Source organism: Acanthaster planci, linkage group LG04 (assembly GCF_054643075.1).
Source record: "Acanthaster planci isolate LZ-2023a linkage group LG04, COTS_SCS, whole genome shotgun sequence".
Taxonomy (NCBI): domain Eukaryota; kingdom Metazoa; phylum Echinodermata; class Asteroidea; order Valvatida; family Acanthasteridae; genus Acanthaster; species Acanthaster planci.
This window is the reverse complement of record NC_141780.1, coordinates 16,835,242-16,850,312: the sequence shown is the minus strand read 5'-3', so window position 1 is coordinate 16,850,312 and position 15,071 is coordinate 16,835,242. Positions and strand designations below refer to the sequence as shown.

General features: G+C 41.7%; 1 protein-coding gene and 1 non-coding gene across 4 annotated transcripts; one reads left to right on the top strand and one right to left on the bottom strand.

The window, feature by feature from the left end:
- The first annotated feature begins 5 nt into the window (after window positions 1-5).
- On the top strand, window positions 6-15,065 carry arih2 (ariadne RBR E3 ubiquitin protein ligase 2). Of its 3 annotated transcripts, none has more exons than XM_087135197.1 (8): window positions 6-103; window positions 3,339-3,558; window positions 4,323-4,463; window positions 5,831-5,981; window positions 6,403-6,524; window positions 6,696-6,805; window positions 7,560-7,677; window positions 12,062-15,065. In XM_087135197.1, exons 1-8 carry the CDS (start codon window positions 84-86, stop codon window positions 12,194-12,196), a joined length of 1,017 nt encoding a protein of 338 aa, XP_086991323.1. In that variant the 5' UTR covers window positions 6-83; the 3' UTR covers window positions 12,197-15,065. The 3 variants fall into 3 exon arrangements, with proteins under 3 accessions (XP_086991323.1, XP_086991324.1, XP_086991325.1); XM_087135198.1 differs by having other exon boundaries at window positions 61-187; XM_087135199.1 differs by lacking the exon at window positions 6-103 and adding an exon at window positions 1,133-2,079.
- On the bottom strand, window positions 7,211-7,283 carry Trnat-ggu (transfer RNA threonine (anticodon GGU)). Its single transcript has one exon. It is a non-coding gene; the product is annotated as a tRNA-Thr (tRNA).
- Window positions 15,066-15,071: the final 6 nt, after the last annotated feature.

Below are 15,071 nucleotides of genomic sequence, written 5' to 3'. Positions count from 1 at the left end.
ATATAAACCAAATAATTATATCGAAAGATGTAGTCGATACTGAACAATTAAAGCTTGCCAGTTGTTTTGAGGAAAAAATTGCAATGGCGGAGGGGTCGTCAAGGTATGGAAATTGGATTGGATACATTCGATATGTGAAAGCGTTCTGTTTACTTTATCAGTAAACGTTGCATGGGTAATATTTGAGGTACTGAGTAAATTGTTATTTTGTTTGATTGGACACTATTTTCGTCTTATTTTAGTCTATAATTTGCATGAACATGGTCAACTGATGGGTGAACATGGTGAACTGACTTGACTGAGGGATGATCATGGCATGCATGATGATGGTCATTGATGATTAGGCCTTGTCCCAACTTCTGTTGGGACCGTCCCAATTATAAAAACATGTAGTTGGGCTGGTCCAACCACAGCACAGAGGCCCAGTGTGTGTGTGCCCAGGATGCAAAGACCAAAGTGATATTGTTTACAATGTTATGTCATCGATGAACATGATCAGATGATGAAGTGCCTTTTGAGATGAATTGTGTCAAGTGTGAAACTTCAATATGGTTGAGAAATTTTGTATAGAAATTGGTCAACACTAGTTGGGCCAGCCAAACTGCAGCACTACAGTTGGGACTGTCCCAACTATATTTGGGACCGACGCTATAGTTGGGGCATAATAGTTGTTAAGCCTTGCATAAGGTCATCATGCTGATGAGTAGAGACATGATGTAGTACAGTGAAAATATAGGCCTAGGCCTATTTTTCACATTCTCTTTTGGACTTTTGGCATGTCTGGGGTTCAATGTCCATCCGGCATGTTGGGCTCCCACAAACCCCATAGAGAATTAGGGCAAAGTCCAAGTAACTTGGATTTGCTTTGCCTTTTTTACTGTCGCCTGACCATGTCCAATAAAAAAGGCGATACTGTAGAGTCCAAGTTACTTGGACTAATGGGCATTTTCTGCCATAGGTTCTGCATGACGTTCAACATAGGATTCTTTGGGAGGTGTGTACCCATAAAAAGGTGTTCATTACCTTTAGCAACCTGTTCTTATAATAAGGAAACAAAGTCCACTTTCTCAAACTAACATTTTGACCTTAAGGAACCATTATTCAATCCCGATAGGCCAACCGGTAGCTTAAAAGTAAATTTTGATAGTATTTAGGCAAGAAAACCACACATTTCAAATTTCAAAACAAATCTCTATACAGGTCAAGGAACCAGACTACATTCGCTAATTGGTCGTCGTTCACAGCCCTTTGAGGTGGTCATGTAAGCTGCAATTTCCCTCAAAAACCAAAAGGAATGTTTTCTTTTCTTTCTGATATGAAAGAGGTCATCAGCAACAACTTGTTTAGATAAGCTGTTTCGAAAAGGTAGAACTTTTTCCCTCATAATAGGAACAGGGTGCTGAGGGTAATGAACCCCCATAAAAGGACTGCTTGATGCAACCCAAAAGTCGCCTGTAAAGCGGTTTACATAATTGTACTCCAGTGTACAGGAAAAAAAGGAGTCAAAGCCATGCTGGTTATATAAAAACAAATTATGTACTTTCCGATAGGCAACCAAGTCATGAGGCTCACGTGTGCACTTAAAGACAAGAAAACAACTAACATGACCAAATGGTTGACTACGTGTACATGTACGGTGTATGGCTACAGTTGATACACAAGTACATGGAATTTGGGTGCAGCCATTTCCATTGTGTGTGTTTTTCTTGGCCACGACTGGGCTGACTAGTTGAAGTCACTTGGGGTCACATAGGACCAGTCACAGAGCTCCTCATTATATACACTGTACATGTACAGTATATGCCCAAAAGGCAAATGTGACAAGCAACGGCCATTTGGTCCACGAGCACACTGCCACACCATGCACACTGTTCCTGTGTTGGCAATCCTGAAAATGGCAGAATGCTTTGTGTGTGTATGGTGCTTGTGATAATCATTTTGTCCTTTCAAGGCTTGGGAGGAGCAAACATTTAGTAATGCATGTTGACCTTGCATGGCGCAAGGATTAGTAGACAATATTGTACAAGGAAACAAGCTTGTCTCTGTATTATACAGTAGGCTGTGTGGACTTTGATGTCAGTAAGTAATGCAGAGTTGTATCATAGTTCACATCAATTATCTTTTGCTTAAAACATTCTTTACGTGATGTGCATGTACTGTACATGTACACGTACATGTACATATAGTGCATGTGGAGACAAATCCAGATAACAGGTGCGCTAGTCTGAGTATTTTGAACATGAATAGTACTTCAGTGGCCTATCTGCATTTATGGTAGGAGGTCTCAATCCCATTCTTTTAAATCTTGAAAGAGAGTCTTGCGAAAATTTCCATGCCTACTACATGTATATATGCACTTACGTATACATGTGCAGTATATACACATACAGGCAGGTGTATAAATTGCCTGTATTTACATGTCTACACACAGTCGTCATCACGTTTTTATTTATCATTACCACGTTTTCACATGTGCAGTCGAACCTCGTTAATAAGAGCACTGTAAGACAAGATTCTGCTTATAACAAGAACATTTTGAGTCCCAATCCTTTGTTTTTTAATTGTTTGAATTCCCGATGATACAAGGTTCCTGTTATAACAAGGTAATTTTCCAAGTCCGAAGGACCTCTTGTTAAAGACATTCGACTGTACATATTGAACAGGCATTTTTACTGTTAGACTTTGGGTATGATGCAAACCAGTACAGTGGAACTGGACAATGGCCATTTCCCTTGTGGTTTTGAGTATCCAAATTTGTACTTCACAGGCCAGCTTTAAAAATCTCTTCACACTGGATGACTTATAAACATGCAGGGATTTCCTGTGTCAGTTCAAAGAGGACATTTGGACACGTTCTGGTGAATTCTATATGTCATGTACATGTATGTGCTGTGCAGGTGGAAGCAATGTGTCCAAGGCTATACTTATCCCCCACACTTGAGTGAGTCCCATTGAGTTTGTACACATTTATACAGAAGCTCAAACTAGTTCATAGGCCATTGGTGGAACATGTGTGGAGCCCTCAAAAGGCGTGTCCACCAGGGGTCAGTAAGTACTTGTAAAGTCCAAAAAAGGATTTTACTGTAGTTGTGGTTTCTCGTCAGTTTAAAAATTCAGTATTTTGGGTCATAAATAATAATTTGCCTGTTACATGTTGTGGAATTGTACTCTTGGAATGTGATTAAAACCTGAGGACAGCAATTATTGATGTGAATGATGATACTGGATGAATCCCCGGGGTGGAATATTTTCATTGGATTGGAATATTGGATGGTGTCTAAATGCTTCTAGGCCACAGGAGACATATTGTGTTTTGTTTCTTGTGTTCCTTTACATAGATTAAAAACTCCACCGGTAAGAATGGAGAGTCAGTCAGATGAGTACGAGTATGACGAATATGAAGACTTTGATGCTTACTATGATGAGGGGCAAGATGAGATGGAACCCGAAGATGAACGAGAACCAGACCCTGAGTGTTATGAGTACTCAGTGTTCAGTGTAGATGAGGCAAAAGCATACCTGGCGAAGGAGGTACAGACGGCTGCTGATGCACTCAAGGTACTTGATACTGAGTAACAGACCCTGATCGTTATGAGTACTACATGTATGATACCGGCTACCATATCCTGAGTATTGTGAGTGCTCAGTACTCACTGTAGGTGAGGCAAAAGTATTCCTGGGTCAGGAGGTAGAGACAGCTGTTGATGCACTCAAGGTACATTGTACCGGTATATGATGCTGGGTACCAGACCCTTAGTATTTTTAGTACTCAGTACTCTCAGTAGATGAGACAAAAGCATTCCTGGTTCATGAGGTACAAATAGCAGGTTATTCACTTCGGATACGTGTATGGATGGGACCCTAAGTACTGCGACTACTTGAGTAATCTGCTTGGCATTAAAACGACAAAGTATTACACAGGCCAGTGGCCACATCTTAGCAGGTAAACCTCACTGGTACGGCTGGCTTGACCCAAGACTTGAGGGATATATACATGTACATGAGGCTTTATTTGGTTTTAAGGAAACATCCGTCCATTGTCAGCATGTGCCAACATACATGTACATGCATTTGCATTGGTGAAGATTAAGACCAGAGTCTAGATTATTGCCAACTGCAAACACGTGCCTTACAGTAACCTAGACCTTTATTTTTTATTGTATGTGAAGTCAAAGCCATTTTAAACTCTTGAGATAGTGGAATACGTACAACTCGAACTCTAAAGAAAGCTGCCTTGAGGGTCACCTTAATAACCAGGAATTAGAAAAAAAAGAATTCTCTGTCAAAAGATGTGGTCTTTCTCATATTTTCTTTCTTTCAAGGTTCCCTGCTATGCGGCTAAAGCTCTCCTCATGTCTCATCAGTGGAACCTAGACGCTATCCAGAGTCGAACCAAGCAAGACATAGCCAACTTGTTGGTTGAGTGTGGAGTTCTTCCATCGGCTGACAGCAGCCTCACAAAGGTAATGATGATAATCAGTATTTTGACTTTGTAGTGACCGTAGAACTATACTGAATTACTGGAGCACTAACTTGTAATTTTGGTGTGGAGAGGCTTTGACGCCTTCTTAGCACAGACATTTTGAATTCATGTGCCTAACTGTAGACCATAATAGAAAAAGGAACAACTTCCAGATTATGTCCATAAAAATGCAGCATGCAAGTACAACATTGGCACAGAATAATGAGCCCATTTTTTGTCATTCATGTTTATAGTACATGTATCTGCAGCATAAATGCACAGGTTGGTGTTTTTTACACCTAGTAAACTAAATGCTCATTAAATCATTGTGCAATTAGCATTTTGTACAATTTGGCTTTGTTGATGCATCGTTAGAATACTGACCTAGATGCCAATAGATACTGTACAAACAAAAAAGTTTTCCATGGATACATGTGCATAGCAGGCTTCATTCTGCACAGGGAGTGTACCTACATGTATATGGTAGTGACTTACGTTTATTCCTTGTATAAAATGGGGGGCTGCGGCTAAAGATAGTACATGCGTCTGTGAGAGTGGCAGCAGCCGCAACCCAGAGGCTTCCACAGGTGCATGTTTTTCCGGGCCCGCATCCAAACCTCTCCAGTGCCTTGGCCCAAATTTCAGAAAATTGTACACAATTTCCTGGAGTGTATGCCTAATGAGTCCAACAGCGGAAACATGAACCAGTTGAAGCTTGTGCAAGGTTGGAATTTCTGAGGAAGCTTGGGATTTCAGAAGTCGGAAATGTACATGATGTGTGTATGGAAAAGGTACCATGGAGGTAATGTCCAAAGCTGGCATATATTCAAGTCCTCTGAGTTGGGAACAAATGGCAAACCCACAAAGTGCAGTAGGAAAAGCGTAATTTTTAATAACTAAACCCATTTTTGAAAACCGATCTTCTTCCTTCACGTACAGTACTCTGGTTTATTTTTGAACTGTTTTACAGTTTGAGGGAACAATTCCTTTGATGTTTTACAGCTTTTTTCAAATTTTAACCGGAAACAAAGGCATATGGGAGAGTACCGCTATGGTGCACTTGTGGTGTGTTTAAGAACACCCGGGCCTGAACATCCCTTGTGCCAATTTTCTCTGTTCAGTGGAGAATTTTGTACGTCATGTGAACAATGTTCTTATTTATTATTCCACTACTATGCTGTTGTTCTACTTATAACTTCATTTTTTACTCATGTAATTGTAATCCTTCCATCACAAGCCCTCACTTGAAGTTAAGAATTTGATTTGCGTACTTGGGATTTGACAAAGCATGTATATACTGTAAGTTTTTAGCTGTAAGTCAACCCATTTGTAAAAGCAAGTTAACTGTTTGCCACACTTGTTGTCCAGGAACCTGCCATCCCCAGTAACTATGTCTGCCCAGTCTGTATAGAGAACCAGTCCAAAGAGCAGCTGAGGTCACTGCTGTGTGGACATTTTTTCTGCAAGGACTGCTGGTCACAGCACGTCGTGGTGCTCGTCAATGAAGGAAGCTCAACAGGTTGGTGTCACGGGAGATCTGTCAGGAAAAATTATTAGAACTTATCTATTGGAATGTCAGTCTGAAGGTAGAAAGCTGACAAGGGAGCTATGCAGACTGATATTCCCAAATCTGAGTTTCTTTTTGTCTGTGGCTACTGGCTTCAGTTTCATGAATTTTGACCCCTCAGATTGAATTTTCCAGTTGTTATCTAAAAATTGATCATACCTGGAGATTTGGTCCAAGAACTGTTCACTCTGTTTTGCAGTTGCCCTCCAATAGAGGCTTTATGGCAAGGCAGTTGTTGTATTCCATGGGGAAACTTCCTTTGTGCATATTCTGAGGAACAAAAGCACTGACCTGCAAGATGACAGCCATGCAAACCCTCCATTGTACCCATAACTTCTTAAAGTTGGCATTCTTTTGTGTGAAATCCTCCAAGGCATCTGCTGCATGGCTGAGAAGTGTCTCATGAGGGCGCCAGAGGATTTTGTCATACCCTTGCTACAGTCGGAGCACCACAAACTGAGATACAACGACTTCTACTTCAAGGAATCTATCAAGGTGCTTTACCCTCAAAACAGTGTTTTTATAAACCTGAAAAAAATGACTCTTTTAAAAAGGCATAATACCAACTTGGTAGTGCATTTGGAGTTGGGACTGCATGCTTCCTACATTCTTATGTGTGAGTTAAGAGTCTCAATTCATCATGATAACGTAATGGTTGTCTTTCAGAATCACAGTAGCCTCAGGTTCTGCCCAGGCGCTGATTGTACCATAGTTGTCTATGCAGCCGAAGTCAAGAGCAAAAGAGTGGAATGCACGCAATGCAGGACATCTTGGTGGTAAGAGACAGGAGAATACGGGCGATTCACAATAGTGCGCCACCAAGAGTTTGAAACACGCTGGCCAATCATAATGCGCGAAATTTGTCGACCATTTCCAAACGGGCATTGGGTTGACAAATTTCGCGCATTGGGATAGGCCAATGCGTTGCGAACTCTTTGTGGCGCACTATTGTGAAACGGCCGTATTGACATTATTAGATGTTGGGATTGACTGTCCTTGACACTGTTACTATTCATTATGGCGCTGTACAGAGCCCAACGCAAATGACAATGGAGAAAAATCACTTCCGTCTTGTTTTTATTAATTGCTACAGGTTGTGTATCCTTTAGATATTATGAAAGAAACTATTTAGGGAAACTGACTAGGTGCTTATAAATGATTATAAAGATGAACAAAGAAAGTGACTGGAGCGGGATTTGAACCTGCAACCTCTGGAACACCATACCAGTGCTCTACCAACTGAGCTATCCAGCCCTACGTTGGTGGCTCATCCCATTCGTCAATATCTCTGTTGGGGGGCGCTAGCTAGAAGCCATTAAATCTGAAACACCATGTTTCCAGGGATCACACCCCAATAACACGATACATCCTGGGAAGTGGTGAACAGGGATCACTCTAAGGGGATACGGCTTTTTGAACAGATATTGTTAGATTCTGTGTCATTCATTCCTTTGAGACTTCTTGCTAGATTCATCAGAAGGTGTGTATGATGTCTGGAATGGGCTTTGTTTGCATTTTTTCATTTCACAGTTTTAATTGTTGTAACAATTACCACGCGCCGGCAGACTGCGATATCATCAAGAAATGGCTGACAAAATGTGCCGACGATTCTGAGACAGCCAACTACATCAGTGCCCATACGAAAGATGTAAGTAGGAATGCACAGGAAAAAGAATGCAGTGGGCCAAAGCGTGATGTACTTTCCTATTTGCTGCAGGGTGTGTTGATGTCATCAGGGAACAACCATAGCTTTCTATCTTTCCGGACACTGTGACTTTTTTATGGCTGGACCCGTGGTATCCATCAGTTTGGTTCATTTTCTTATGGGGATTTTATAATGAAGCATACTTCTCTTCACCTGTAAAATACTGTTTGGATTACTGTGATGCTATGAATACATCATTATTCAGAAATTCTAGGATTTTTGATTCAGAGAACTCTGACAGAAGTAGTTATAAATAGACAGAAATAGAAATAGTACTGTAGGATTTAATAGAGTTCCTGTTTCAAAGAAAAATACAATGTTAATAATGGCTACTTGATACTCTGCGTCCAAATCAAATGCAAGTCATTTGCCTACGTGCAGGATGTGGGGTTTGTTAGCTTGCCAGACCAGATGTCTAGACCATATGTTTACCACTTGAAAACCAAATATGTCAAGTTGTGTTGGGCTCTGTCCAAGTATAGCATCTGATACTAGACCTAATTAAGCACTCACGTCATTTGATGTGACGATTGAACATGTGGTGTGATGTTCCAAACCACGGTGGTTTCTGTTTCTCTTTTGTGTTGAGAGAGCCACCACAAATGGTCTTGCCAATTTTATTTTTCCTGTTGCCTGTACCTGTCTTATGGTTGGAAGCAGCCACTGCTGAAAATGAACAAATATCAAGGGAGTTTTGAAGACACTTTTGCACTCGGGAATGACTGCACTGTGTGGCCTACTCGTGAACTCTACCGTAAATGACATGTTCCATCCACACCTGGCCGCACGTGTAGTGGCAATAATATGATGTGCAATGTAAGTTGTGCATTTCATTGCCGAAAGACTCTAAAAGCACTTGACGCTATGTTACCCTGTCGCCCACTTGTTCTAGAAACAGCAAGTCGAGATGAACCGTCTCAATTTGCTAGGGAGTACGCAATCATCAGAGTAATCATTTCAGGTGCTACTAGATAAACACAACGACCCATTCGGACCTCACAGGTACCCATTTGTACTCCTGTGAGGTCAAATTGACTTTCTCAAGGGGGCAGCTTAGGCTCCAGAGCAGGATTTGCACCTTGACCCTACAATCAGTAGTTGCAAACTCTAACCACTGGGCCGCACGCCCCCGATTACATGTTAACTTGGAATGTATATGACTAGTTTTCAACTGTGTGTGTACAAACCCGTATTGCTGAGCGCAAAGAATGCTCCAGGGTCCAATTTCATGGAGCTGCCTGGCAGAAAACAGTGCTAAACATGCTCAACTAAATTTTGCTTTAGGCAAAAATGAGAATAGAACCAGTCTCGGATAACTACTTAATGCCAGGATTCTTTTGACCGCAACTACTTGGCTGCGGTATGCCCTATATGCAAAGCCTTGTCCAGCAGCAGGCCCACATTGAAACCGCATTGAAACTGCATGATGAATAGAATGTAAGTGTGGTATGCACTAATCCTCACACAAAGCCGCGGCTGTCGCCGTCTACCAGCGTTAAGGGGTTAATGCAATTCGTCAGTGCACCATGGCTGGTAACCCGTTTCTTCCAACACAGTTCTTTGCGTTCAGTATATGTCTGCTTGGTAGCCCAATGGAATCGGCACCTGAACATTGGCACATGAAGGAAAAGGTACCCAATAAAACTGTTGGAGGGCGTAGTTATGTTAGGAGTTCATGGGTGATGGGACCGAAGCTAGAAGTGGATCTGAATCAACACACATGTATCTAGTTTACCATTTGAATGTTCAAACCCTTCTAAAAATAACGACAAAGAATAATACATTCGGCTACTGAATATCTCCAGTGCACATTTTCATGCTCATACAAGTACTGCTCTCTTGAATGGTAGCTCCACGTGCGTAGTTTATCTCTTGAATTTAGGTCAGCCATTTCCCATCTTCAAGTTCATCAACCTTCATTGTTGGCTATGAATCAACCTCCTCTTTAATCCAAACCCTCTTTGTTTGGAAGCATCATCCTCTACTCGCTTCTCATTCTGTAAAGTCGTATGTCATCAAGCTTCTCTAATCTTTCCGGACAATCGCTGCTTCTTTCCCCATGGCACTGACAGTTCTCTTAGTACCCAGGCTGGGATGGTTGATGTTAGCCTCTAGAAGGGGGAGGAGGGGAGGGCATAGCTTTGAATCGTTGAAGCAAGGATTCTTTAAATGTTGTTGACCTTAGGAAAGGATATGGGTGGCACCAGTCATGTTTCCTGGCATGCAGCACAGGCTCGGCTGACTGAAAGGCTGTCAAGTGTTTCCTGACTAGAAAACCACTTATCCCTACATGTAGCTTCAGCGTGAAAGGGATTTATTCATGAGGTTGGGGGGGGGACTGAGAAAGACAGCCATTAAGACGGGAGTTCTCCCAATGGGGAAAACTTTTCAGAAGCGGGAGTCAAGTTTTATCTAGGCATAGCCTATCAGAATTTTGAAAAGGAGGTAATCATTGAAAACTTTCTCACATTTTCCACCTACGGTAACATCATGTTACATTTCATGTGAAGTTCTAGATTGGTTATTTATTTCAAAAATATACATGCACCTGTATGTATTTTCTATTCCTCTTTATTTAAGAACTTCTTGTCTCACCCCTGCCTCTCCTTTTCTTTGTACAGGTACTAGCTTGAATAACATTACAGTTTTTTTTTTGAAGGGTGCAAAAATTCACGATTACTTTGTCCAAACCACTGTTCACTCAGTGCCTGTGTTCGTGGTCTTGAGTTCGTGGTAGACTGGTGCCACAGACACAACTTTTTTCCCCTGATTTCTGGAAAACTTAGTGGCTGTGTTCCCCATGACTGTTCAAGAATAATTGGATGCTGGGATTTCCGTATCTGTCCTTTGCACATACAAGATGTCGTGGCAAGGACGGCCGCCCCGCCACGTGTTGCTCGGAGATAGCTCAGTGCATGAATTATGCTCTGATGTGGCTCGGGGTGAAGGGTATTTCATATTCGTTGGCGAAGTAGTCCTTTACGGTATGATGAACCAAACAATAATTACATTTGAGCGGCAGAGGGGATATTGTGGTTTGTCTGGGACGGTAATTGGATTATGGGTGTGGTCAAGTGAAAGTCAATTAGTGTATGCCATGTGGTGTGTACCGGTATGTGTGCCAACCTAGTACGGACCCGTTAACAAAAAGGTCCACGTTATGTAGGTTGTGTGAACGAGGGGTCATGGGTATCGTCACAAAGTGAGGAGGAATGGTCAAGGATATCATCATCAAAACTCTCGCTCGAAATATTGTACACATTTCAAGAACATTAGTAATTTCACTGAGTTCACTCAACTCCACAAAAAGCGAGGGATGTTCAAACGAGATAGACTTCATGTATGTAATATTGACATGCATTTGTGTGTGTGTGCTGAGGCTGTCACCGTGTGTAAGGGACAGTTTCTTTTGTTAGGGAAGTCAAAAGTGAGCTGTGGAGACAAACATTTGTCTCCACAACGTTTTTGGTCCCCATAATGTCTATATTTCAGCACACACTTAGTCCCTATATCCCAGAAACAAGTATGCATACATGCAAGTGTAGGGTTAACCATATAACCCTATATCCCAGAAACAAGTATGCATACATGCAAGTGTAGGGTTAACCCTATAACCCTATATCCCAGAAACAAGTATGCATACATGCAAGTGTAGGGTTAACCATATAACCCTATATCCCAGAAACAAGTATGCATACATGCAAGTGTAGGGTTAACCCTATAACCCTATATCCCAGAAACAAGTATACATACATGCGTGTGTAGGGTTACGTTACTGTGACAGCCTTCTCCAAAAACTTAAAATAGGAAGCACTCAAAGTCTCAGACCCATGCTAATATTTCTAAATTACCGGGGTGTACATCACCTGTTTGAACTAATGTACATGTACACATACATGTACATGTATTATACCAGGGTCTTGAATGAATAGTGCCATCCAGTGTCAGATTGTGTTCATTCCTTCTCCCTCCCCCCGTACTTCCCCTTGACTTTCACTTCCTGATTGAGGAAGTTGCAATTGGTGTCTTTTTTATAGCAGAAATGAAAGTACATGTGCGGTACTTGACCTTGCGTGTAGTTCAACTTGCCTTGTGTTGCATTGCTTTTACGTGTTTAGCTCTTTGTTCTTTAAAATCAGTTGGCAAAATTCGTGGAAGTACATGTATGTAATTTTTTTTAAAGCCATGTTTGTTTGTTTATTTATGTATGCCTTTGCTGTGTCTGCGGGTAAAGTTTCATTCAACATGTGCTGGATCAGTCCGCAGGATTAACGTTTGACTTTTTGTAATTTTCACTTTTGCATTGGTTCTTGTTTCCTTACTGCAGTGCCCTGTATGCAACATCTGTATAGAGAAGAACGGCGGATGCAATCACATGGTAAGTCTGTGCGGCTTCGTTTGTCTAACACCTTCTGCCTTGTGCCTTGAACATAGTACAGTACAATTTACAAGTAAAAGGTAATGAAACCAAACAAGACCGACTTGGATCTCTGTAACTTCCCTCCATCCAGTTAATGAACCCAAAGAGCGAGAGCCAGCAAAAACCAAAGTAAGAAACTGCTACAGCAAACTACTGTGCTGACTGTATTCGAAGAATTGAACAATTGTAATCGTACCTGATCATACGTGTTAACCACTTGCTACCGGGTGGTTTGAAAAATGCAGTGCACGTAATCGGGACTTTTTCAAGATTTTCAGTTTTCAAAATTCTTCAAAAATTCATCCTTTCAATTAATGGACGTTTACACCCTCACAAATTACTGTCTGGTGGCCACTCTAGTCTGACAGACAAAATCTATTGACGCCCGAGTATTTCAGCCAGGCCTGCAGCCTTGTAAAAAGAGCCCAGATTGTCCAGTGTTATGTAACTTTCTTTTGTTCACGAACCTGGCACTGTGCGCTGCTGACCTCTTTTCAATAGGGGCCAGATTAGCATGCAGTGGTGCTGTGTGGCTCATCGCTGTGGTGGTGGAGCGCTTTTGTCCCCGGTAGTAATCCGCTCGCACTAAATGCCCCAATGCGTCAATTTGACCGTGAAAAAATGTTAGTGATGCCCAGCAGCCTGGTTTTTGGTTCCAAGTACGGTCTTTTGTTACAAGGCCCAGTTCCCTTTGTTCGACTTCGGAGTTAAAAATTTCAAGCTCAAAATCAGGCCCGAAGAGTATTTGCCAAAAGCCATGCTCCTGTTGAAAGTGGTACATACCGGTATGTACATTTATAGACGTAGATTTATGAAACATGGTTTGTATTTAAATTTTGCCTTTCACCACTTTAGCATGCAGCACTCATTTTTTCCAGTTGTTGCTAATTATTGGGCCACCCAATATTTCTGTATAAGGTGATCCCTGTACCTGTCTCTAGTATATTTTAGGTTATGGCAGATTTGGTACAATGTTATTAGTGTTATCATTTAAGCAGCGATTTACCCTCAACCTCCCTAACGGATTGGGAAAAGTCACAGTTTCTGTGAGGGGGAATTTTGATGATTGCCGATAATGGTCCTTCTCTTAAAGGGTAGGCCTTTCAATTTTAGGATCCCAAAAGTGGCAATTTGATTTGTCCCAGTCCTGCATAATGGAACTCTCTGCAGATGAATGGTAGTTTTTGTTTCTGCAGCTGGGAACCGACCGGAGCTAATTCCCTTCTTCCAATAAGTTCAGCATGATCGAAACTAAGTGTGGGTTTAACTTCTCGATCAGGTAATTAAGGAGGCACAAGAGGGGTTCTGTCCTGTGGGAGATTGCGGAGCAAGGGAGACCATGTCTGTCACCGGTACCCGGCTATTTTTAATTTTTGTATACACTCTGATTTGCGTATCTAGGGGGCACCTGCACAGCAGAGAGGCCAATGTCTGCCTGCAGGTGCGGGTAATTAATTGCCCTGTAACCAGATATGTCCATCAGCCCAGCCAGTGAAGGAAGAAGGGTCCCTGGATCACCCCTTTTTCTCTTCTCCCCTACCCTCCCCTCAGGCTCCCTGATTGGTGGGAGTCCACCTGCGGTTGTTATCGCGCAGGGGGAGCAGGGCAGGATGCGGGTTTGTTTACACAGAGGCTGATACCATAATGTGTCAGGGTCAGAAGATTAAAATTTGTCGGCCTGGGAATCACTGGCAGGATTTTCAGAATTTGAATTTGCACACCTTCATCTGTTAATTGCCCAGGGCCTCTGAACTGGCGCGGGCATTCCGTTAATTACTCAATGTTTATGCTGTACTGTGGATTTGTGTCACTTATGTTGGGCCCAGCAGCAAGATGAATACATCTTTGAATAACTTTACATAGAGTAAAAATAAAACATCTGGTATAAAGTACAAAAGAAACCTGTAAAAAATTATCTCAAAGAAGTAAAATTCTTTTTTGCATACCATTACACGTAAAAGCCTTCAAACACAAGATAATTCAAACTTAGCCTTTTTCATTACGCCTACGAGAAAATTATGTATGTAGTCTGGCATTACTTGAGTCTTTGTGTTCATGGGACGGCGTGACAGAATATCAAGTGATTCTCCTTGGGAAAAAAATGAAATTGCCATGAGGGCAATGAGGTGAATAAATTCAACAGTGCAGATCATTGTCTCCACACATAGACAAGTGTGTATTTGCCTGCAACTGGGGACCCCCTATTGTTCCTCTTTTGTTTGTACTTTAACTTTTTTAGAAGACCACCCATATGTTTTGTACACAGTTGTTAATCGGGGACCTTCTGACAATCAGGGACCTTATTGTCCTCTGTTGTTCAGGGTCCCCAATTGAATGCAGAAACAAACTCACACACCCATACCTGTTTTATGTACAAAGTGTGGGCATTCCTTTGTTCTCCTGTGGTTAAGGAAACTTGGGGAAAATTCTCTTTTTTCTCCCACGAGGATAACTCCTTCAAGCTGGATTTTTGATGATGATTTCCTGGACTGTTCCTTTTCATTTTGCAACCCTGACCCCAAATGCCTTTGAAGCTGTTTTTCAGAGAAGGGAAAACATTGTGTGGACGTGTGCAAGTCCACACAATGCCATCACACCCTGCATTATGTGGACTTCTTTTGTTCAGAGGTCCACACTATGTATGCCAAGCCTACACACCTACAGGTATATTCACCTCCTTCTAAAGGACTACATGTACAAGTACCAGATACATGTACAGTGTACATGCAATTTGGTAATCTGATGCTTGTATCCTTTTTGGTATGAACATTGACTTGCCGAGTGGATAATCAAGTCTCAGTGAAACCATGAACTGGCTCTTGGTGGTACCTGAGTGTGGTCCTTTCACACAAAGTTCTCAGAACCTTGGAATATTGGTACTCAAGATTTGTAACTGTAACAATCTGTAACAAATCAA

Coding starts and splice junctions, on each gene's coding strand:
- arih2 (XM_087135197.1), top strand. CDS start 84: ATGGCGGAGGGGTCGTCAAG. Junction 6,525..6,695: donor ACTTCAAGGAATCTATCAAG/GTGCTTTACCCT, acceptor GTTGTCTTTCAG/AATCACAGTAGCCTCAGGTT. Junction 6,806..7,559: donor CAATGCAGGACATCTTGGTG/GTAAGAGACAGG, acceptor TTCATTTCACAG/TTTTAATTGTTGTAACAATT.